Source organism: Podarcis pityusensis (assembly GCF_964106645.2).
Source record: "Podarcis pityusensis genome assembly, chromosome: 9".
NCBI lineage: Eukaryota > Metazoa > Chordata > Lepidosauria > Squamata > Lacertidae > Podarcis > Podarcis pityusensis.
This window is the reverse complement of record NC_138034.1, coordinates 5,258,451-5,281,949: the sequence shown is the minus strand read 5'-3', so window position 1 is coordinate 5,281,949 and position 23,499 is coordinate 5,258,451. Positions and strand designations below refer to the sequence as shown.

At 44.7% G+C, this 23,499-nt stretch overlaps 1 protein-coding gene across 6 annotated transcripts in view; it reads right to left on the bottom strand.

Annotated features, from left to right (window-relative positions):
• The window catches only part of PPP2R2C (protein phosphatase 2 regulatory subunit Bgamma), a 43,143-nt gene that overhangs the window by 4,374 nt on the left and 15,270 nt on the right, over positions 1 to 23,499 (bottom strand). For 2 of the 6 annotated variants that reach the window (XM_081020106.1, XM_081020105.1), the window contains 6 exons: positions 13,199 to 13,296; positions 11,741 to 11,906; positions 9,244 to 9,356; positions 6,532 to 6,709; positions 4,264 to 4,428; positions 760 to 929 (listed from right to left, as the gene is read on the bottom strand). In XM_081020106.1, the coding sequence (XP_080876232.1) occupies positions 760 to 929; positions 4,264 to 4,428; positions 6,532 to 6,709; positions 9,244 to 9,356; positions 11,741 to 11,906; positions 13,199 to 13,296 (890 nt within the window). Of the gene's footprint in view, positions 1 to 759; positions 930 to 4,263; positions 4,429 to 6,531; positions 6,710 to 9,243; positions 9,357 to 11,740; positions 11,907 to 13,198; positions 13,297 to 16,706; positions 16,789 to 22,464; positions 22,572 to 23,499 lie in introns of those variants that run through there. The other 4 variants (XM_081020109.1, XM_081020104.1, XM_081020107.1 and 1 more) reach the window with 4 other exon arrangements.

Below are 23,499 nucleotides of genomic sequence, written 5' to 3'. Positions count from 1 at the left end.
CCCTGCTGCTTTCCCTGAGAAAACCTGCTCTTTACTGCTGAATCAGAACAAACATTAATCTGCAGGAAACCCAACGGACGTTTGCTCCACTTCAGCAGTAAAGAGCAGGTTTCCTCCAAGGGGAAGTGGTAGGACAAGCAAAAGTGTGGATGAGCCCAAAGCCCCTATTGCTTGCATGGTTCTCAAAGCGTTTCTATATATTTCAAGCCCTACTGGCACGTTTCCAGGCTTGGCTTAACAGACGAGGGGAGACTGAAGTAAGTTAGCATCCCTGCGAGCTGAAGGACATCACAGGTGCAGTTTAAACAACAACAGCAACAAAGAGGCATTAGGTTTAGGATTAAAAAGAGAGTATTGGATATATGTTGGAGTTTAATGACAGGCACATTCACAACTCCTACCCATGTTCCAGAGGATTCACTTGCCTCTTGCATGGGAGTGATGGGAAAATTGCAAAATCTGTCAGTTAGCTTTCCTTCTCAGTGGCTCTGAATCATTATAAATTCTTTATGTAACCCCCTTCTGTTTATTTAACGGTTTATATAGCAGTTGTAGCTACTTACTTTTAAGTAATGTCAGAAAAAGCGCTGACTTTTGGCCCTGGAAGAGTTTACTGCTACCACATCCCTTCCTTTAAAAACATTCTCGTACATGTCAAAGGTAATCCAGTCTCCTCTGTATCACAGAGTTTGAGAAGATTTTTTCCTAGACTGCCATTTATTAGACCATCATGGTCTAATAAAAACAACAAACACTTACCTGGTATATCTCTACTGGCACTGTTTCCATGTTCAGATCCCAAACCTTGACAGTGAGGTAATCTCTTGCTAGCATATATCGCCCACTGTGGCTAAATTTGACATCAGACACAGAAGAAATAATTTCGGAGAAAAATGAGCGGCTACTAGGGTCTTCAGGCTCTTCAAAAACTGATGAGGTGAAACAAAGAGAAAAATATGCCTATTAAGAAGTACACGTCACTTATTTTGCCATGGCATTTTCAAATTGATCAGAATATTACATTGTAATTTCTTATCTGATTTTTAAAATTTGTTATCCATCTTGAACTTCTCAAAAGAAAAGGCACAATAAAGGTCTTTTGAAAATGTATTTTTAATAGCTGGCTCAAATAACAAATACAGCTCTGCTAACTCAAAACAAGACATATATCCATAGGATTGTCCTGTTAATGTAAAACTGACTTAATGTTTAAAATGCTAACATTTCACACAGTGCCTCCAAGGTGCCTAATCACTGCCTAGGTTCTGGTTTTTTATTACTTATTTGTTTAATTGCAAAGTAACTCAGACCAGTTTACAAAATGATAAATCATTAAAACCAGGGGTGGGGAGAGAACCCTACTTTAAAACATACAAAAGTTAAAATATCAAAATAGACTAAAATCACCCCAACTTTCTAAACACCTGCTTAGGCTTGTCTAGACAAGAATGTTTTTAGCAGGCACTGAAAAAGTTCATTGAAGGCTCCTGCTTGGTATCAATAGGCAGGGAGTTCCGCAGTGTAGGTGCTGCCATTAAACATGTACTGTATTTTTCGCTCTATAGGACGCACTTTTTCCCTCCTAAAAAGCAAGGGAAAATGTGTGTGCGTCCTATGGAGCGAATGCAAGGGGGAGGCAGGCGGGAAAAGCCCCCAAGAGCTGCACACAAGCTTCGTGCGCTCTTGCGGGCTTTTCCCCAAGAGGGAGAAGGGACTGACTGGCTGCATCAGTCCCTTCTCCCACCTCCCAGAAAAGCCAGGAGAAGCCGCGCAGCCCCTTTAAAAAGCTGGCTGCTTCTGCGGGCTCTCCGGGAGGTGGGGGAAGCTGCAGCGGATTCCCTCCTCCCCAGCTCCCTTTGAAGCAGCAAAGTGGGAGGGGAGCAGCTTACACTCGTGTCAGCAGCTCCTCTCCCACCTTCCTGCTTCAAAGCAACCACGGAGGAGGGAAGGAAGGGGATCCATGCAGCGGATTACCTCCTCCCCAGCTCCCTTTGAAGCAGCAAAGTGGGAGGGGAGCAGCTTACACTTTCCTGCTTCAAAGCAACCACGGAGGAGGGAAGGAAAGGGATCCATGCAGCGGATTCCCTCCTCCCGGAGGGAAGGAAGGGGACCATGGATCCTCTGCTAGTGAAGGCAGCGGATTCCCTCCTCCCAGGCTCCCTTTGAAGCAGCAAAGTGGGAGGGGAGCAGCTTACACTCGTGTAAGCAGCTCCTCTCCCACTTTCCTGCTTCAAAGTGGATGGAATCCACTGCAGTTGCGAGCAGAGGATCCGTGGCTCCGCTTCCTTCCCTGGAAGCAGGGTGCGGGGGGTGCAGGGGAGAAAGAGGGCAGGAAATAGATGCCGGGCAGGAAGACACAACCACACTTTGACCACTGGAATGTCCACCCCAGCCTCCCCAGATTTCCACTGAGACGGCCAGGCTAATCTCGATGGCCATAAGTCAGGCTCAGCATTATTGACTGGACTTAGATAAGCCATGGTTCCCCTTCCTACCCTCCTCTGAGGCTCAGTTTAAAGCAGCAAAGCGGACAGGAGCCGCCCGCTTTGCTGCTTTAAATAGTTTAGTTAGTGCAACATTTGATTCAGAATATTTTTTTGTGTGTTTTCCTCCTCTAAAAACTAGGTGCGCCCTATGGTCAGTTGCGCCCTATGGTGCGAAAAATACGGTACTTACAAAGGCAAGAAGTGTATTATGAGGCACCTGTAGAAGTGCCATTTTCTCCAGTCAAATTGGTCAAGTGGGTACATGTGAGGGAAAGCAATCTTTTAGGTAAGCTGACCCAAGTTGTTAAGGGCTTTATATACTAATAGTAAAACCTTGAACTTGGCCCAGTAGCAAATGGGCAGATCTTTGAGCATGGATGTTACATGCTGGAGAAGCCTCACTCCTGTCAGCAATCGTGCTGCAGCATTCTGCACTCACTGCAGCCTCCAGATCAAGCGCAAGGGAAGCCCCACGTTGAACGCATTGCAGGAACCCCAGTCTTGAAGTAACCAGCGCATGGACTACTGTGGCAAGGCTTTCCTGGTCCAGGAATGGCCGTAGCTGTCAAACCAGCTGCTGCTGGTCCAAGGCACTTCCAGCCACTGAGGCTCCCTGAGCCTCCAGGGGTGGAGCTGGACTGTCAGGAGTGCGTGCAGGAGCCAGGCCCTGTGACTGGTAGGGCTTCGCAGGTCTGGGGCTTTCCTAAGTTTGTTCTCAAGAGGCAAGGTGCGGCCGCACAGGTGAGGCTGATTGGTAACTCACAGCACCTGGTGGCAAGAGCTGGAAAGGGATATAAGGTCAGCATTTCCCTTTGGCTCTTTGCCACAGCAACACGCTTCCTGCCTTGGGCTTCTGGACTCCTTGCTTCCTGATCCTCGGACCCTTTGCTTCGTGACTCCTGGCTTCCAGACTCTCATTCCTACTCCCACCCTGCCGTCTTGCCCCCGGTCCCGATGTCCTCCACCAGGACTTCGACTGCCCGTAAACCGGACCATGACATGGGCCCAGAAGCACTCCCAACTGCAAAGCTGCTCCTTCAGTGGGAGTGCAATTCCATCCAGGGTAGGGAATGGGCCAATTTCTCGGAGATGGGAGCTACTCACCCACCGTGCCTCCATCATGCCAGGATTCAAGCCCAGCTTGTGTTCCTTGTCCATTTCACCCCTGTGCCCATCGGGGGGGAGGGGGGGTCAGTTCTGACACGACACAAGGGCTTTCAGGCAGCCCACACACTCCAAGGCGAGCCTCTAGTTTCCTGGGTTGCTTGAACTAAGCATGATTCAACTCCCACTCATCATGCTGAGAAAAGTCTCACCTATAGCCAATGCAGGATTTACCGTATTTTTCGCTCTATAAGACACACTTTTTCCCTCCTAAAAAGTAAGGGGAAATGTGTGCGTCTTATAGAGCGAATGCAGGCTTAGCAGCTATCCCAGAAGCCAGAACAGCAGGCAGGATCACTGCGCAGCGAGCCCTCTTGCTGTTCTGGCTTCTGGGATTCAGAATATTTTTATTGTTTTCTTCCTCCAAAAACTAGGTGCGTCTTATGGTCTGGTGCGTCTTATAGGATGAAAAATACGGTAAACCTGTCCTCTTGCCCCAGTGATGTTGGCTCTTGGGCAGGTGGCTGTGGCGAGGGGGGGGCGGAATGGTCATGGCGTTTATTAGTGAGCCATCTCTACTTCTACTGAGCGCATAAACAATAACCTCCACATTCAAGTCTGCCATATGCAGACGTCAACGTTTTTTTAATGAAAATCTCGCTCGGTAACTTACGTTTAAAATGCTTGTCACAGAGCGCTGATGCCCTCATGTCACAAAGTCTCAAAGACCCTTTGCTACTGCTGTAAACAAAGAGATTGCAGTGGTGAGGATGGAATTCAGATGCAGTAATAACTTCTGTCAAATCCTCCATGTTGGCTGGCTTTATATCTACAATGTCTGAGTGGAAATATTTAGTAAGGAACATGTTCAGAGACAAACTTATACTCCACCATCTTTTCATGTATGCTACATTACTGATTTCCCATTGAAAACGCTACTGAATTACAGCCAGGAAGCTAAAAATACCTTTTATTAGCTAATCGGTTATGTACATTTTATTAGTCAAAACCACTTGTTCTGCTAAGCTGTTGAGGATGCAATTGATACAGTTATGGGACTGACAGTGAAATCTGAGAGTTTGAAAAAAAATCTCCATTAAAACCCGTTAAAAAGAGGAGGAAAAACTGGGCCTTTTATGCATCAGGTATTGCCTTGGCAACCAGGGTGAAATGCACCCCCCCAATGTTCAGATAAATATGATTTTGTCTGTGAAGTAGTGATCCAAGTTCTGTTTGGGGATTTTGAAGTCCACAATCAGCCTCTTTGAAAGAACTCCTGGGCTGATTCAACTCAGCTCACAATCAGCAGGAACCTCCTACCACTGCCGTAGGCGCCAGCACTCATCCCATTATTTGCTAATATATATCTGCCATTATCTGTGTGTGACAATGAGAAGAACTATCATTGCACTTTGTCATAACCTTTTGCTACTGCTTTGAGCTTCAACATCCTTGAGAAATGTAGTTTTTCAAACATTATGGGTCCTTAATAAGGCCACATCAGCAACCTATTTTGTATTTTTGTAGGGATTTAATTCATTGACCAGTTTAGTTATATCTTTCTAACCTTAATCCAGTTTATAGCACCTGCCAGGAGAAAGCTACATTAACTCTTCTGCTGGCCTAGACTTCTAGAGAGAATTGCTGATTTGTCACTTTGGCCATAACCATCAGACGCTATCTACTAGATATTTTAGAAAATAGTTTGTCTGCTTGGTTGTATTCTCTGCCTTTGGATGCCTCTTGAGATATTGCCACCAAATTTGTCTCGGGGGTTCCCAGAGTGGAGGCAATGATCTTTGCTGATGCTTGGACACCAGGCACCATTTTGAATCAAGATGGCAGACCAAAATGTGAGTTTGGTGGGACTTTACCTGTTTTCTACCACAGCATAGGTTTGGCCTTCTCTCTATATCATCATCAAACTTGGAACAAGGGTTCCCAAGGTAACGTGGCAGACTTTGTCACCATTTGGACACTGGATGTCATTTTTAATCAAGATGGTAGACCTAAACGTCATTTTGGCATGACTGCCCATTTTTTTATACAAGGTCAGCTGCTTCTTGAGATATTATCCACTGCTAGCTAAATTCTGGGGGAAATGGAATGGTGTTTTGTGAGATGGGGAGGGTGTCACCATAAGCAGTGCCATGAGGTGTACTGAGACTGTGGCCTTGGTGGCAGGCTCCTAGGGTGGCACTGCCACTGTCTCATGACTTTGGGCACCTGCCACTTACCATGGCAGGCCGTTTACCACCTCCTGCTCCTCCATTGTGGTGGCTGTGCTCTGCCACAATGGCCAAGTCTTGCTGTGCTGTCCTGGAGGTGGCCAGGGGGAAGCCCTGGCGTGCTGGAGGCAGCCGGGGGTCATGATGGCCTTGGTTGGGCAGCAGAGGAGGCAGCAGGCACCCATTTGTGGCAAGCAGCGGGTGCCTGGTGGTGGCAGGGGGCAAAAATCAAGAGGGGGGACAGGGGGAAGCACTGGTGATTTTGCCTCAAGTGTCAAAATCTCTTGAGCTGGCCCTGACAAGAGGGTTAGTAGTGAAAAAGACTTGATATCTCGTTGTACTTTCCAGCAGAGAGTGGATATTCAGGTGGGGTCAGGGGTGCCAATGGGGGTGGGGAGCTAAGGGCCCCCTCAAAATTTCACGGCAGCTGTGCGCACACACCGTGTGATGCTCTCGTGTGTGAGTGACGTCAGGATGCCCTGCAGCATGTGCGCACAGTGGATGCACATAGCAGGGCCCTGCCCCCTTCAGTCACGGGGGCGAGGGGGTGTGCTTGAGTGGGCTGGTAATGCAGAAGTCTCCAGGTGTCGTTGTTATTGGTTTGTTTGCTTAGTACGTTAGTTACAAACCAGCCAGAGACTGAGATGTCTGAAATGCATTGAAACAAAAAACTGTAGTAGCTGGCTAGTGTGCGTAACCATGAGAAAGGATACTGAAGCTTCGATCTGTAATTCCTAAATGCCAGAGATTAATCCGAAGATCATCTGCTGACATGTATGTCTCACAGTCACTGTTGACAGAAATTGAATTGACATGATAGGTGTGGCCGTTAGCAAAAATTCTTCTGGGGCTGACTTCTACCATCAAGTCCGTGGGTTTCAGTACAGGCACCTACATAAAAAGTAATGAATAAATGTGTTTTAAACAACATTTCAAACTTCATAGATTTGTGAATTGTGAGTTGAACTTGGTATATTTTAAAACATTTGTCACTATTTGAGAACTTCTCAAAACATACATACAACATGCAAGACAATATTACACAATACATAAAGCTTAAGAAAAAAATTCCAAGTATGAACACACATTTGAATCATAATGCCAATTGTATTTAGCTTGCTCAAATGAACAAGTCACCTTGACAAATTCAAGGATTCTCACTTGGATTTTTTTTCACTTCAGTTGTAAACAACTTGACGGGATATAAAGGTAAAAGTATAGGGACCCCTGACCATTAGGTCCAGTCGTGACCGACTCTTGGGTTGCGGTGCTCATCTCGCTTTACTGGCCGAGGGAGCCGGCGTACAGCTTCCGGGTCATGTGGCCAGGATGACTAAGCCGCTTCTGGTGAACCAGAGCAGCACACGGAAACACCGTTTACCTTCCTGCCGGAGCGGTACCTATTTATCTACTTGCACTTTGACGTGCTTTCAAACTGCTAGGTGGGCAGGAGCAGGGACTGAGCAATGGGAGCTCACCCCATTGCGGGGATTCGAACCGCTGACCTTCTGATCGGCAAGTCCTAGGCTCTGTGGTTTAACCCACAGCGCCACCCGCATATAGATAATCACATATTCCTCAGATAATGAGTAAATTACTACGTTGTATATTGGCTACCCACTACATTGCAACACAAGACAACAATTTCTTCAGTAATGCAATAAATACTGTACTATGTTTGTTTCTTACAGGAATATGATGACACCTGCTAGTCAAATCTGTGGAAAGCATCTGTTGAAATCTTAATTCTGTAAAAACTTTTCTCAGTTGTTGGTAGGTAATGTTAGAGAAATATCTCTGAATTTGATGGCCCTTTTTTAATGGCTTTTATTAAGGTCATTAATCACTTCCTTATCCCGGGATAAACTGAATTTTCTAATTCTCTGAATACATGCTCATTTTGCCCTGGCAGATCTTCGCCTATCCCCCCACAATCTCACTTGTTCATTCCAACTCTCCTTTGGGGGTCTTGAGTTGCCCATTTCATTCAGTCTGCACCAATACTGGATCAACCTGCTATAACTCCTGATTCAGTAGAGGACACAGCGGTCTCTGCTCCCAAAGCTGCTGGTGTATTCAGGATTAAAGGAAGTAGTTTTCTCAAGAACTCATTCTGAAGTATTTCAAGTGAAGTGACATTGCCCTCACTCCAGATCTTGGACCAAAACATCTTTGAGCAACTGCTTTTCCTACAGCTGCGTGGGGGGAAAAGCTCAACAACTTTGGGCCATCTCCCCTCAATTTCTTAAAATTGAGTCCCCCAAAATAGGGGGCGTCTTATAGACGAAAAAGTATAGTAACTCATGTACATAAAGTTTGGAACTGTGCTTGTTTTAAGGGAGGGGTAATTAATCAGAAATGCATCCTTGCTAGACTCCCTGACAAATAGTCTTATCTTCCATAAGATGCCCATTTAAACCCACTAATATATGGGTAACATTATTCTGATGGAGTTTTCACCAAAGCTATTTTCCGTCAAAATTGGTAATAACAAGCTTCTCCCAAAGGCTCCTGTTTTCTGAGTTGAAAGCTGTGGTCAGGTCTATAAAGGCCGGAAATAATTTTTAATATTATTGGCTTGCTCAGAAGGTATCTGGAGAACGTTTAGAAGGTACATCCAGCAGGTTATTGGTCTGTTGTTACCTTTTTTAAAAGACTGGAACAACAACACTAGATGACTAGCCTGAAATTAAAATGCCTGTTGAGTTAATGTAACCCTGTTCCATAGGAAGGTCAAGAATAGGGGAATAGACATTTGAGGGTTCTCCAAAACCCTTACTACAATGCAGAAACCATTCATGTGGGGAAATCGAGGGCTCCTTTATGGTTCTCCCTTCACCCTCTCCTACAGCCGTAAGTCTCCAAAATTTGGCTTCATTACTTAGGGTCTGCCACAAACTTTTCCACTCTTTCATGTAAAATGCCAGCTTCCTTTGAATGTTCCAATCTTGCTTCCCTAATCTGTCTGGATTTTATCTTTCCCCCCCATTCCTGTGCTTCTTATCATAGCATATGGCTGATGGGTAAGTGTCTTTATTTACTCTCCAAACATTGGTTATGTGTGGCCTTAAAACAGACTATCTCCTGTTGATTTTTTTATAACCCTTCATCTTCCAGGCATTGGAGCCTAAGATGGCGTCTAAGATGTAAGTTTTACTAATAGAACAGACCAAATTGCCTGGTTCATCTCAGGTAGGCTTTAGACACAGGAAATGGTAACATCCAGGGGCTACTGGGAACCATGAGAAATTTGACACCCTTAGCTTCCAGCTTCCCTGGCTGCTGTTGTACATTCAAATGCCTATTCCCATGTTGTTGTGTGGCATTTCAAGTGTTTTCCATTGTTTGAAGCTACGCAGCACATAAAATATTAGAACATCACGAGTTGTTCTTTCAGTGAAGAAAACAACTCTCCATCTACCCACCTGAAGTGATGTCACCGTAGAAAGATCTTTAAGCTTCCCCTCTTCATCCTTTAAATTGTACCCCTCAGGTTTCTTATCTCGTTCAGTGATCTTCCACAGTTTAATAGTTTTATCTTTTAAAAAAAGACATCAGCACTGTTATGAGAAGTAACTGTCACATTTTCCCTCATTTTAAAATATAATAATTATTAATAATAATAATAATAAATTTATACCCCGCCCATCTGGCTGGGTTTCCCCAGCCACTCTGGGCGGCTTCCAACAAAATATTAAAATACAGCAGTTTGATAAACATTAAAAGCTTCCCTAAACCACTGTATAAGAAGTATTTGTTCTACAAAAGGAACAACATGCATATTGTATGTATTAGTTTAGACACATGGACTGCTGCTCTCCACACAGCAGAAGGCACCTCTCAATGGAATTGGGAAGGGGGTATGATTCATTCTTCCCCTATGCTTTCCCCAGATCTGCTCCAGATGGTTCCCCATGTCTTCCATCTTTTAATATTACACACACTGTTAATGTAGTCAATTGTGCTGTTTGCCAAACTTTTTATTTATTCATTCTTTTCTTAATTTGTTTTTATCACTTCCCAAATTGTTTGGTATAACCAATGTAGCCACTATTAGGAAACAGGAAGAGATTATACAATTTATTTCTGCACAATCATTTTGTGACTGGCTCCACTGCCATATTATGACTGGTTCTGCCCATGTGCCACTGTTTTAATAGCGGGCCTCAGTAATTTTCAATGAGCCCCAGGGTTCTAAATTTTGAAAATCTTGAGCTAGGGCAGGGGTTAGCAAACTTTTTCAGCAGGGGGCCGGTCCACTGTCCCCAAGATCTTGGGGGGGGAGCGGACTATATTTTTTTGGGGGGGTGAATGAATTCCTATGCCCCACAAATAACCCAGAGATGCATTTTAAATAAAAACACACATTCCGGTCATGTAAAAACACCAGGCAGGCCCCACAAATAACCCAGAGATGCATTTTAAATAAAAACACACATTCCGCTCATGTAAAAACACCAGGCAGGCCCCACAAGTAACCCAGAGATGCATTTTAAATAAAAGGACACATTCTACACATGTAAAAACACGCTGATTCCCGGACCGTCCGTAGGCTGGATTGAGAAGGCGATTGGGCCGCATCCAGCCCCTGAGCCTTAGTTTGCCTACCCATGAGATAGGGCAACTGTTCCTGCACCTCTTATCAGCAGCAAACATTTCTGAGCACTTCTTCCTGTCCTAAGATTCTCACTTTATATAAAACACATCCCAAGTTAATCTACACACTTTTGATCCATTTCCTTGCCTCACCCTTAGCCTGACTCCTCTTTAGACCTTGTTGCTATACAGTGGAACCTTGGTTTTCAAATGTAATCCATTCCGGAAGTCCATTCGACTTCCGAAACATTTGAAAACCAAGGATCAAAGGGCTGTCAGCAAGTTTAATGGGGAAAATTGAGAAACACACCTTGGAAGCTATTCAACTTCTAGGGCGCTTTTGAAAATGGAAGCATTCACTTCCAGGTTTTTGGCGTTCAGCTGCCGAGACATTTGAAAACCAAGGTTTGACTGTATGTGCAAAGGTCTAACTGATGACATCTGTTATTGTGGCAAGCGGCTTCCATGTTCCCAGCTCAAACTCACATGTGTTCCAGTGAGTGCTTGAATGAGCTCTTCTTTAATTTGGGGAGGGACGCTGCCTGCTGAGTCCATGAAAAGAGGGGAGGTAACTTCCCCACCATCCCTAGCCATTCACCATACTGGCTGGAGGTGATGGGACCTGGAGTCCAAGAGCAGCTGGAGGGCCATAGGTTCCTCATCCTGGGCTTAAATAACCCATGATTTTAATGTTATGTTATGTAGGTAAATGTGCATCAAAATGGAACATTATAGGGGGCCTAACAGTATGGGGAAAAGATGGCTTTACAGGTGCATGAGGGCTGCCCACCCAGTGGCGGAGGAACCCTCTCCGGCACCCGGGGCGGGGTGAACCGCCTGGTGACGCATGCATGACGTCTGTATGGACTGCGCATGTGCAGTGACCGTACGGGCTGCCACGCGTGCGCACTCCTGCCATACGGGCTGCTGCTTGCACGGCAACCATATGGGCTGCCCACATGCGGACGCCGTGCCAGCGGCAGCCCATACTGATGACGCGCGAGAGCGGCAGCCCATATGGACACCCATACTGACTGCTCATCCTCAGCCGCTCTACAGCTGGGGGGGATGCAGGGGCCATCTTGTCACTCCCCCCCCCCCCAGAGTAGCACCCGGGGTGACACGCCCCCCACTTCGTTCGCCCCTGTGCCCATCTTTACTCCCATAAAGTGAAGATACATCATAACCTGCTGCCACTTCCAAGGTTCTTTTTTACACTAAAAATGTATATTTAAAATTAGATGTAATTCATCAAATTTTCAGCTGAAGCCCATCTGCCAGAGACAAGGAAAAACTGTGAATCCTGTATTGTTCATGCTGTCTTACCATTTGTGGACAGAAGAGAGTGGGCTGCATTCTGCTGCGGCAACCACTTTATCTTGTTTATTTTTTCCTCTATTTCCAAACTCTTCAGATAGTCAAACTCTGGTTCATGACTCTGGAAGGTGCTGTAAACGTTGTATTCACCTTGGCTATAAGGCTCATTTTTACTCTGTGAAGAACATAGGACAAACAAAAAATGAACTGTTGACCTCAGAGCTTATCTGATCTTTCAAGTTGACTTGATCCAAATAAACCAGATGTCCAAGGGCAACCAAGAAGGAAGGGAGCCTATATACTTACCATTACAGCAACAGGTCGGGCCATGGCTTTCGCTGGGCATCTGCTTTCAGAACGCAGGATTTCCATTTAGTTCTGATAGCCACTGCTAGATCTGCCCTCCATGACGTTATCTAATAATTTCTTTTTAATCTAAACTAGTGACCACCTCCCCTTGTGGTGGTGCATTCTGCAAGGTAATTTGTTATGTGGAAAAGTACAAGTGGGCATTCAGCTATGCCGTACTCAAAGCAAACCCACTGAAATCAATGAGCATGACTAAGTTATGTGTATTCTGAGTAAAACTTAGTTGAATATCACCCACTCTCTTGTCTGTTCTCAACCTATTGCAAATCAATTTATTTGCACAAAGCTTCTACAAGAGAAGGAGAAAATTCCTCTTTCCACCATTCTGAATGTTGCCTTGCAGCATCACCTAGCTGCACCAGGGAGAATTACTCCTACTGGAAAAGCCAATATTATCTCACTTTGAGAGGACAAACCAAATTTTAAAAATACAAGGCACCAATCCCTTCCAAGCCTTAGCTTCACTGTTTCTAAACCTAGGGCTTAGCATAGTTTTTCTTTCCAACAATCGCAAACAATCTTTTCGGAAAGTTTCGATTTGAACCACAAATAAGAACCTTTACATGTAACCATTACATTATCAAGCATGCATTCGAGCATGACAAAAATAGCCAGTGTGCAATTAAAATAAGCCCAGAACAGTCACATCTATTGTCCTGCAAACAACAGGGGAATAGCAGCTTGTGCATCATGATGTTTTTAAAAAATATTCACAGGGTGCTTGCAGTCAGCAGCTTAATTTGCAAACAGGTGCTTGGCAAAGAGGGTTTTTGTAGATATCAGATTTTCGTAGACACGTGTGTGTGTATATATAGATGAGCTGGCATTCTGCTGCAAAATGCCAGTGTGAAGATGTTGCAAAAAAGAACTTTCAAAAGCAAGGAGCACCAATGCCACAATAAACACTTATGGGCAGGCGTCCAGAGCTAGAGTAGCTTTGGAGAATACCATATCAGCATTTTGTGTGTGCACAGGGCTTGTGGATCAGGACATGGAAGCTAACAGTATGGTCAAACAGAGAGTGGGGTTATTTGCTGTTGAATACTGTAGTAAGAAACATTCCTTCAACAATCAGAACACCTTTTTAAAAATTCATACCTCTGGCTCCCTTTGGAATATAACAACTCGACCTCCTTTATCCCCTGTTGCCAGCAACTCTCCTGTGTGGTTGAACTCAACAGTTGAAATAATGTCAGCTGTGAAAGAAAAAGTAGAAAAATCAAATTACAGAAAAAACCGCCCATCCAAAATACCAAATATTTCACAATGAGTTACTTGGGGTTTTTCCTTTCTTTTCCTGAGCCCCACCTTCATTCCACCACAAGAGAACTTTAGCATTTTAAGTCACAGAATTACAGACCTGGTGGGTACCTCAAATGCCATCTAGTCCAACCCCCTGCCAATGCAGGAAATCCCCAACAGCACGCCTGATTGGTGGCTATTTGACCTTTATGTAAAAACCTCTAGTGAAGAAAAGCCCAGCACCTTTCAATCATTTGTTCCATTTTGAACAGCTCACACTGTCATGCAGCTCTTCATGGAGTTCTGTCAGGAAGTAATGCTTTTTGTCATTTAATCCATTGGTTCAAGTGATATCCTCTGGAGCAACAGATAACATATTTGCTTCATCCTCTATGTATCTGTAGTATGTCAAGTATTTGAAGATGGCTATTCTATTAGGGATAGGATGGCGCTGTGGCTTAAATCACACGGGTGGCGCTGTGGGTTAAACCACAGAGCCTATGACTTGCTGATCAGAAGGTCAGTGGTTCGAATCCCCGCAACGGGGTGAGCTCCCGTTGCTCAGTCCCTGCTCCTGCCAACCTAGCAGTTCGAAAGCACATCAAAGTGCAAGTAGATAAATAGGTACCACTCCGGCGAAAAGGTAAACGTTTCCGTGCGCTGCTCTGGTTCGCCAGAAGCGGCTTAGTCATGCTGGCCACATGACTCGGAAGCTGTACGCCAGCTCCCTCGGCCAGTAAAGCGAGATGAGAGCCGCAACCCCAGAGTCAGTCACGACTGGACCTAATGATCAGGGGTCCCTTTACCTTTACCTATCCTATTACCTCTTAATTGTTGGCATCTATCTTGAGAGAGAATGGAGTACGCCTCTGGGGGTCAAACCTCTGCATTAGCAGGCACCAAAGAGACCTCCTTCATTCTAAATACAGTATATTCAGTTCTTTCAGCCTCTCTTTATAGGACCTTGCCATATTTGGACACATTCCAGTTTGCATCATATCCTTCTTAAACTACGGTGCCCAGAAGGAGGCACAATATTCTAGGTGAGGTCTGACCAAAGCAGAATAGAGTGGTACTTACTATGATCTCTAATTCTGTTAATGGAGCCTAGAATTGCTTGAACTTTTTAAGCCACCAGATCACACAGCTGATTCATGTTTAGCTTGTTGTTTTCTAAAACACTGACATCCTTTTGACTTGTGCTGCTGAGAAGCCAGATGTCACCCATCTAGAAACCAGTTCATTAAATACAGGCCACTAAATGGTAACAGGAACTAAACCACCAAAATACTCCTCCATATCAAGCTCCCTGACTATTCAGAGCACTAAAAAGGTCAAATATTTTCACTCACTTGCTATGAATACTCTAGCTATAGCGGAATAATTTTTAATCTATTTGTAACTGATGGAGAATACTTTATATGCTATACAACACAAGAACAGTGCAAATTATTCTGAATTTAATTATCTGAATAGTATTCCACATTCACTTAATTGCACAGCCACTTTCATTATTCTTTATCGCTTCTGACACCCATTGACACAACCCCCAATGATCCTTGAGAGTAACTGGATCAAGAGGAGGTGAAGTTCTGATGAAGCGCATTAAGAGACGATGGTTATAAAACAGCTTGGACCCAGATGCTGACACGACATCACCAAAAGCTAATTAGCACATCTAAATTCATACGATCATGATTTCAATATTAAAGAAATATGTACACATAAAATGAGCAGCAGTGGAATTATGGCAAAAACATCAAACACAGCTACTTTGTATTTATTAAAATACTTTTTATTAATTTTTCCAACTCAGAACAACAAAACTTCAAATTACATGTGTCCAGCACAAAGAAATAAACATAATCATTCTCAAGCACAGCAAAATATTTACACTGTAAACCGTTAAAGAGATCATATTGAAGAAGGGTATCTTCTTCAAAGAGGACACTGAGAGCGAGGACAATGGATCAAATGATCACTAAAGTTGACATAACTAATAAACTGAAACCAAGTGTCCTGAAACCTACATCTTTGGATTTCACTCCATGCTTTCCTACATTGCTTAGTCAGTTTTTCATCAAATGCTAGTGGCCATATTCAGGCGCAACACCTGTGGGTAGAAAGATTGCGCACATCCTTCCAGTTGAGCACTATTTCCATGAGCACCACTACCATTAATTTGAATAGATGATCCTTGTATGTCAGCATAGTATGAGTTCCAGCTTGGAAAGAAGCGTTAAGGCAAGATCTTTCTCTGCTTGTATAGCAATAGCATAAATGTCATCCTAGGCTATTTATTTTCTGGATTACTGGACAATAAAAAGGGGCTGCTTTTATGGATTAGTGAAGTATTTTATTACTATTGTTCAACACTTTACAGGCCAATGGTATCAGTAAAATAAATAATAAACATTCTCAAAATATATGTTCCCGATGCTACAAACAGTCACTTTTGCTAATCTGGACTGTGCTAGGCCTGCCAAACTGCCAGCTACAGCAAACTTCAGGAAGCAGGAGAGCAAGCCATGATGGACGTCCATGGATGAGAGGTTCAGTGCTCGACCACCCTTGTGTGGGCCTGTGGAAACGACTGTTGACTCTCAGTAACAGTCACATGAGACCCTGGCAACTTGGATGGCAATAAGATTAATGACAACATCATACCATCACTGTAACCTTTTGAAAAGATGCTAAAGAACAGGAAGAGAAGAACGATAGTGTCACACTGGATATGAAATTATAAAGACTGTTAAAGTTTCAAATGAATGCACCAGAATGTATCCCAGTTACACTGATGGTAGTCATCCACAGTCTACTTCTTAAATGGACTAGCCTATATAAGTAATGAAACTTATGTGAAATATAGGAGATTTCACCCTCCTGGTCCGGGTTCTGATCAATATAAAAGGTGTTCAAGTCATAATTTTCTCCATCTCTCCAGCTCTGCTTCAAATGCTTTCAGCCACCTGATGGCCACAGGACCCTGGCTCACAGTACTTGGAGTGGTAACTACTGGGGCTGAATTTATGACAGTGCTATTGCAGCAATTCTTTCCAGGCCTATGCCAGCAGGTGCCCCAGATTCTGAGCTTTTCTCTTTTTAAAAAACGTATCTCGAGCCCTTCTAGAAAGAAAGTTATGAAGCATAATGCACAGGCCAGCTTCTAAGCAATTTCTGGGAGATACCTCAGACTGAGGGACAAGGGTGGTGCTGTGGGTTAAACCACAGAGCCTAGGACTTGCCGATCCGAAGGTTGGCGGTTCGAATCCCCACAACGGGGTGAGCTCCTGTTGCTCGGTCCCTGTTCCTGCCAACCTAGGAGTTCGAAAGCATGTCAAAGTGCAAGTAGATAAATAGGTACCGCTCCGGCGGGAAGGTAAACGGCATTTCCATGCACTGCTCTGATTTGCCAGAAGCGGCTTAGTCATGCTGGCCACATGACCCAGAAGCTGTACGCCGGCTCCCTCGGCTAATAAAGCGAGATGAGCGCTGCAACCCCAGAGTCGGTCACGACTGGACCTAATGGTCAGGGGTCCCTTTACCTTTACCTTTTTACCTCAGACTGACTCCTCCTGCCTTTCAGTGTTTTTAGCCATTATGTGAAGTTAGAGCTGTGATTTGTTTGTTTGTTTCATAAAATTTATACATCGCTTGCTTGTTAAAAAACCACAAAGTATTCTTGTACTTTATTTTGAAAAATAAACTACAGTGGTACCTCGCAAGACGAATGCCTCGCAAGACAAAAAACTCGCTAGACGAAAGGGTTTTTTGTTTTTTGAGCTGCTTCGCAAGACGATTTTCCCTATGGGCTTGCTTCGCAAGACGGAAACGTCTTGCAAGTTTGTTTCCTTTTTCTTAACACCGTTAATACAGTTGCGACTTGACTTTGAGGAGCAACTCATAGAACGCAGTGTGGTAGCCTTTTTTGAAGTTTTTAAAGACTTTGGTGATTTTTGAAGCTTTTCCAAAACTTTCCCGACACCGTGCTTCGCAAGACGAAAAAAATCGCAAGACGACAAAACTCGCGGAACGAATTAATTTCGTCTTGCGAGGCACCACTGTACTACATTCTGCAAGACAGGTGTCCCGTTTTACTTGTACTATAGCCACATGGATTCTTTTTCAGTTAACATCATTCTGATTCCCAAAGTAATGGGCTGATGTTTTTATTCCCGTAACAAAAAGTGATATGCCGCACACAAGTATTTTGTGTTTCTCAAGTGAAAATGAATCAGGAGGCTGGTTGGTCTGAACAGGCATACTGCCATAGCAACCAATCAGTGGCCCAGCTACTACATGCCTGAATCACAGCTTTATTGCACCAAAGCCAGCACAGTGACTGATGCCAATGAGATTATCCAAAAAAGTCAGTATTAGAATTGGAGGATAATGGCTTAGCTATTGGTTTTGTGTCCTGTGGTTTTTCTTTATAGCCTGAAAAGTATGCCAGGTAAACCTGTGGCTCAGTCCATGGATTCCACAGAAGCATGTATGTAATTTCTTCTTTAATTTCTGCTAATTTAAATGTATCCCTGTTGTGTTTCATGACTCCCCTGATTTTGTATGTGAGCTGGAACTGGTCTGTGACCGAAATAATAAATTCATTCATTCAATTTCTTTTTTAATATCTAGCTTGAATATCATAGAACCAGGGTCCGCAACGCAGCACCTAGATGCCCCAGGACCCGCTGCTCCCTCAGCGAGGTGGCCAAGCTTGCAAATTATTGGCATTTGGTTAGTTAAGGGGAAAATAGGTCTAAAAATAGAGAATCCTTGGATGCCAAAATCCAGGTTTGGGGCTTTTGCTTTGTTGAAATCTGTCTCTTCAGTGAAATAATACATCTTCCTTCTCTTGATAGAAAAATTGGGAATTCTGACTTCTGTATGGTTGGACTGTAGCTTAAGAACATGAGAAGATCCTGCTGGATCAGGCCAGTGACCCATCTAGTCCAACACCTTCTTCTCACAGTGGCCAGGCAGGTGCCTATGAGAAGCCCATGAAGAGGACCTCAGCACACACTCTCCTGTTTCCAGCAGCTGGTATTCAGAAGCACTGCTGCCTCCAACACAGCCCTTGTGGCTAACAGCCCTTGATAGTCTTGTCTTCCATTAATTTGTTGCTTTTAAAGCCATCTCAGTTGGTGGCCTTCACTGCCTCTTGTGGGAGCATATTCTATAATTTAACTATGTGCTGTGTTAAAAGGTACTTTCTTTTTTCTGTCTTGAATCTTCCAACAGTCAGTTTCACTGGATGTCTCTCCGCTTCCTCCCCACCATGCATGATTTTATACACTTCTATCATTTTGTCTCTTACTCTTTTGTCTAAACTAAGAAGCCCAAAATGTTGTAACCATCCCTCATAAGGAAGCTGCTCCATCCCTTTGATCAATTGGGTTGCTCTGTTTTGAAACTTGTCCAGCTCTGCAACACCCTTTTTGAGACGAGTCACTAGAACTGAACAAGACTTTAATTTGTCCAAAGGAAGAGAACAAAAAGGAACTGAGCTAACTACCCACCATGTCTCACTGAGGATCACAAGTCTCCAAGACAAAATCCAACCTTCTATGTATGTCTGCCCAATCATAACTTTTCAGCTTTTTTAGCCTGACAAGACATTATAGCATCACTTCAATTAGCTCGGGGTTATTATTTCTCTCGGAGAAGCTGAAACAAAGTGCACCCAACGAGTCACCTCTCTTTCACGCTCACAAAAGCACACTTGCCTTTTGAAAACTAGTGTGCAAATCATGAGATGAGAACACAGATTTATCAGAGCTATTCAACCACCCAAATAAACTAATAATACCCATACTTCCTGCATTACAGATGTTCATCACTACAGAATCTATGTCAACAGTGTGATGGCTTCTTTACACAACATGATTAATTTCCAAGACTCCTGGGTAGATCTCTAATGCAAGAGATATCAAAGCAGCAAATGCTAAATGCTGGTATTAGCCGAACTCTTTTTTGTGTGCTTTGTTTTTGCATCAGTCGTCTCTGCTAAGATTTATTGAGCCCTTACGGAAGTATACAGGATCTGCAAGCGATCATTATGCACTTGGTATATTGCCACTTTGCAACCACTATCATTGCTCGGTATAATAGATTACATTAATGCTGAGTTACTTGCCCTAATCTGAAGACTGCACACACAGAATAAGGGAGGGAAACATGGTGCATAACACAATACATGAAAGCAGCCAAAACCTAGAAGAAGACTTTCAGCCTGTGCAACACTCAGTGGACACAGGGAGCCTAACGGAAACGTCAAAGGAACTTACTACAGGCTGTACCATCAGAATTCAGGCTGGGTATCTTCCTTGCCCACGAAAACAAGGGATTCCAAGCTGTTTAGCCACATCTCCTTGTTGGACTGCCTTAGCTCCCTCACAGGCCAGCCGTGGAATGGTGACCTCCACCCACGAAAGACGGCACACCTACGGCTATCTTTTATGAAAGGGGCAAGTGCTGTAGTGCCGCTGTGGACTAAAACTCTCATCAGTCCTGACCACTGGCTAGCTAGGGTGGATGGGAGCTACAGCTCAAAACACCCTGGTAGGCACCATGTATGCTGCCCATGCTTAAGTAACAAAAAACCTACCCTGGACAAAGTGATTTGTGTAAAGCAAAAAGAGTTTCCAAGATGCCCCCCAGATATTTGGACTACAGCTCCCATCTGCAAGAGACTATCACCTCGTAATACCAAAGACCTTGAACACCAATGCGCTCAAGGAAAGATTAACATGACTAAACATAATTGTGTACAGTGCATATAGGCAACTTATTAAATGTTAATTAATCACCTTCCACATATATGTCTCAAGGTGACATGCAATATGATAAAATCAGTTAAAAACCAGCACAGAAAATAACAGCAAATGAATTTAAAAAAGAATAAAATGAGACACTCATGCCAGTGTCTATTCATCCAGTTGGGAAAGCTCATTGAGAACAAAAATGAATTCAGATGTTTTCCAAAAATGCAGAGAGTGGGCCCCTGTTGTATCTCGGCAGGGATGCTGTTTCACAGAATGGGCAGCCACATCAAAAGCCCTGCTCCGAGTTACTGTGGAGGATTCTGATCTCTTTGGAACTATTAGGAGAAAAATCTCCCAAGGGCTGCTGTGATCTGCTGGGTATATAATAGGTAAGGCAGTCCCTCATGTAACCTGGTCCTGAGCTGAATGGGACTTTATGGGATAGTAAAGGTAAAGGGACCCCTGACCATTAGGTCCAATCGTGGCCGACTCTGGGGTTGCGGCGCTCATCTCACTTTACTGGCCGAGGGAGCCAGCGTACAGCTTCCGGGTCATGTGGCCAGTATGACTAAGCCGCTTCTGGTGAATCAGAGCAGTGCACGGAAACGCCGTTTACCTTCCCGCCAGAGCAGTACCTATTTATCTACTTGCACTTTGAAGTGTTTTTGAACTGCTAGGTTGGCAGGAGCTGGGACAGAGCAACGGGAGCTCACCCTGTCGCAGGGATTTAAACCGCCGACCTTCTGATCGGCAAGCCCTAGGCTCTGTGGTTTAACCAACAGCGCCACCTGCGTATGGGATAGTACCAAAAGCTTAAACCTGACCTGACCCAGTAGCATATTGGTAGTCAGTGTAAGTCCCCAGGTAAGATGCTATATGCTGGGAGTAGTTTCAGCAGCGTAGCTAGCTGCGCGGGTGCCTGTGGCGGAGCACCCACCCTGCAGCTGGGGGCGGAGCAAGCCACCCATGGGGCGGGGCAAGCTGCCCATGGGGGTGGGCAAGCCAAGACAGGGCTGTGTGGAGTCTCTCCACAACCTCCCCCTCAGCTGTAGGGTGGCTGAGGCGGTGGGCAGATGCAAGCCCCGTGCTGCTCCAAAAAGCGGTGTGGAGCTTGCAGGCAGTCCACCCACCACCTCCCCCTCAGGAGAGACGCGTGGTTCAGGCACGCTGCAGTGCCCCCTGCCTCACCTAGCTATGCCTCTGGATTAGGCAGTTCATGGAGGAGAGGGCTGTCGAAGGCTACTAGCCATAAAGGCTGTGCTCTGCCTGCAAAGTTGGAGGCAGCAATGCTTCTGGAAATTACTTGAGGGGAGAGTGCTCCTATAGTGGTGTAGGAGGGGGGCAGTGGGGGCGGGAGTTATTTTTTTCCAAAACACATATTTTTGCCATTTTGTCACCCCCTCAGTGATGACACCAGGGGCAGCCCGCACCCACCGCACCCCCCTTCCTACGCCACTGAGTAGCTTGTTCCCCCTTCCAGATAACCTAGGCACCATGTTCTGCACTCGCTACACCCGCTAGAAGAACCTCCAGGGTAGCTCCACATAGAGCACATTGCAGTGATCCAGCCTTGAGGATTTATGCAAACCCGCAGGTTCTTCCTCAGAAGAGATGCTTGGTTAGCACTATTGACCATATATGCACAATAATGGAATCTGGAATTTGCCCAACATCACTTACTGGCAGCTATAATGCAAGATAGTGAGGAGACAAAAGCCCAGGCTAGCTGCAAGCAAGCTGCACTCAGAGAGTGAGTGCAACTCTTGTGCAGCCCATACAATAAGTGTCAATTAATATTGTTCTTCCCCCACCATTTGTAGCCCAGCAGCAAAAGGCTTTGACTATACTGTCACCATAAGCCAAGCCCATTACGTCGCTCACACAATATAGGTGGTGTTCTCATCCAGGGCCAGCCCAAGACATTTTGGCATCTGAGGCGAATCACAAAATGGGGCCCGCCCCCTGCCAGGGAAGAAGGGAGGAGCGAAGCTCTACATTGGGAGCAAGCAGGGAATAAAGATCTTCTACTTTTTTAAGTTGTAATCATTCAACTTGTTTTTATTATTGCTTGTAAGCCACTCTGAACCCGGCCTTGACTGGGGAGGGCGGGGTATAAATAAAAATTATTATTATTATTATTATTATTATTATTATTATTACTTGTGATGCATTCCTCGGAGGCCGGATCTACTGCCTCTGTGGATCCTGCCGCCCGAGGTGGTCACCTCACCTTGCCTAACGGGAGGGCCAGCCCTCCTCTCATCCAAGTGGATGAGTGTCCACAGAATACTAACACATTGGGCAGCTTCATGAGTCACTGGCATGCAGGCCACTGACTGGACAGACATAGAGACTGACCTTCCCACTCACCTCCAGAGGTGCTCTCTTCAGAAGAGGGTTCAGACACATTGGCATGGCAGTGTGGGGAAGGTTGCATGGCTGCCGCCGCCCATGCTATGCCAGTCCTGTGGAGAAATAGAGGACTTCAATTTCCAGTGCTGCCATTTCAGCACCTGTCAGGTTACATGTGCAGAAAAAGAAAACAAACAAAATTCTCTAGCCCCATCTTCATTAGAAACAACGATGAAGAGCCCTTAACTTCATATGCACTATTCTTTTTTTGAACAACATTTAGGCAAAATATTTGCAAACACCATTATTTTAATGAATTGAGTTTGCAACATGTGTTTGCAAAGGATGTGTTGGGGGAAACTGTTTGCAATAAGGAAAATGGCATTTTGTGCCTTTCCCCTTCCCTAAAATATTTCTTATGGGATGAACTCTTTCAGTAAAATCTTTTGATGAGGATATGTATATCCTCATATATATATATGGTTTTCTAAGAACAAAGAACAAATATGACCAGCTTAATCCTCACATTTCTACATGAACCTCAGCTGTGACTTGCCTTTTAAGAAAGCAGATTTGACCCATTAATGTGCCATGTATGCTAGCGTGACTTGTTTTTGATACTGACTCTCCTGTAATGAAGAGATGCAGGGCATACTCTAAGGCAGGCATGGCCAAACCTGGCCCTCCAGATGTTTTGGGACTACAACTCCCATCATCCCTAGCTAACAGGACCAGTGGTCAGGGATGATGGGAGTTGTAGTCTCACAACATCTGGAGGGCCAGATTTGGCCATGCTTGCTCTAAGGAGATAAAACCCAAGTTTTCTGGTCCCACGTTCTACTCGAGGCCTTTAAATGTGTGGTTGTTACATCAAAAGAGTTCTGGTGGATCAGACAGGGGCACCACCTTGTCTGGCCTCCTTTTTCCAAGAGAGCTGCCTACACAAAAGGGCGGGGAAACAAATGCCCTGCCCTGTTCTCTGTTTCTAGCATGTGCTGTTCAGCCTTTTAACACCACTGCAAATGACACGCCTCTTTAATA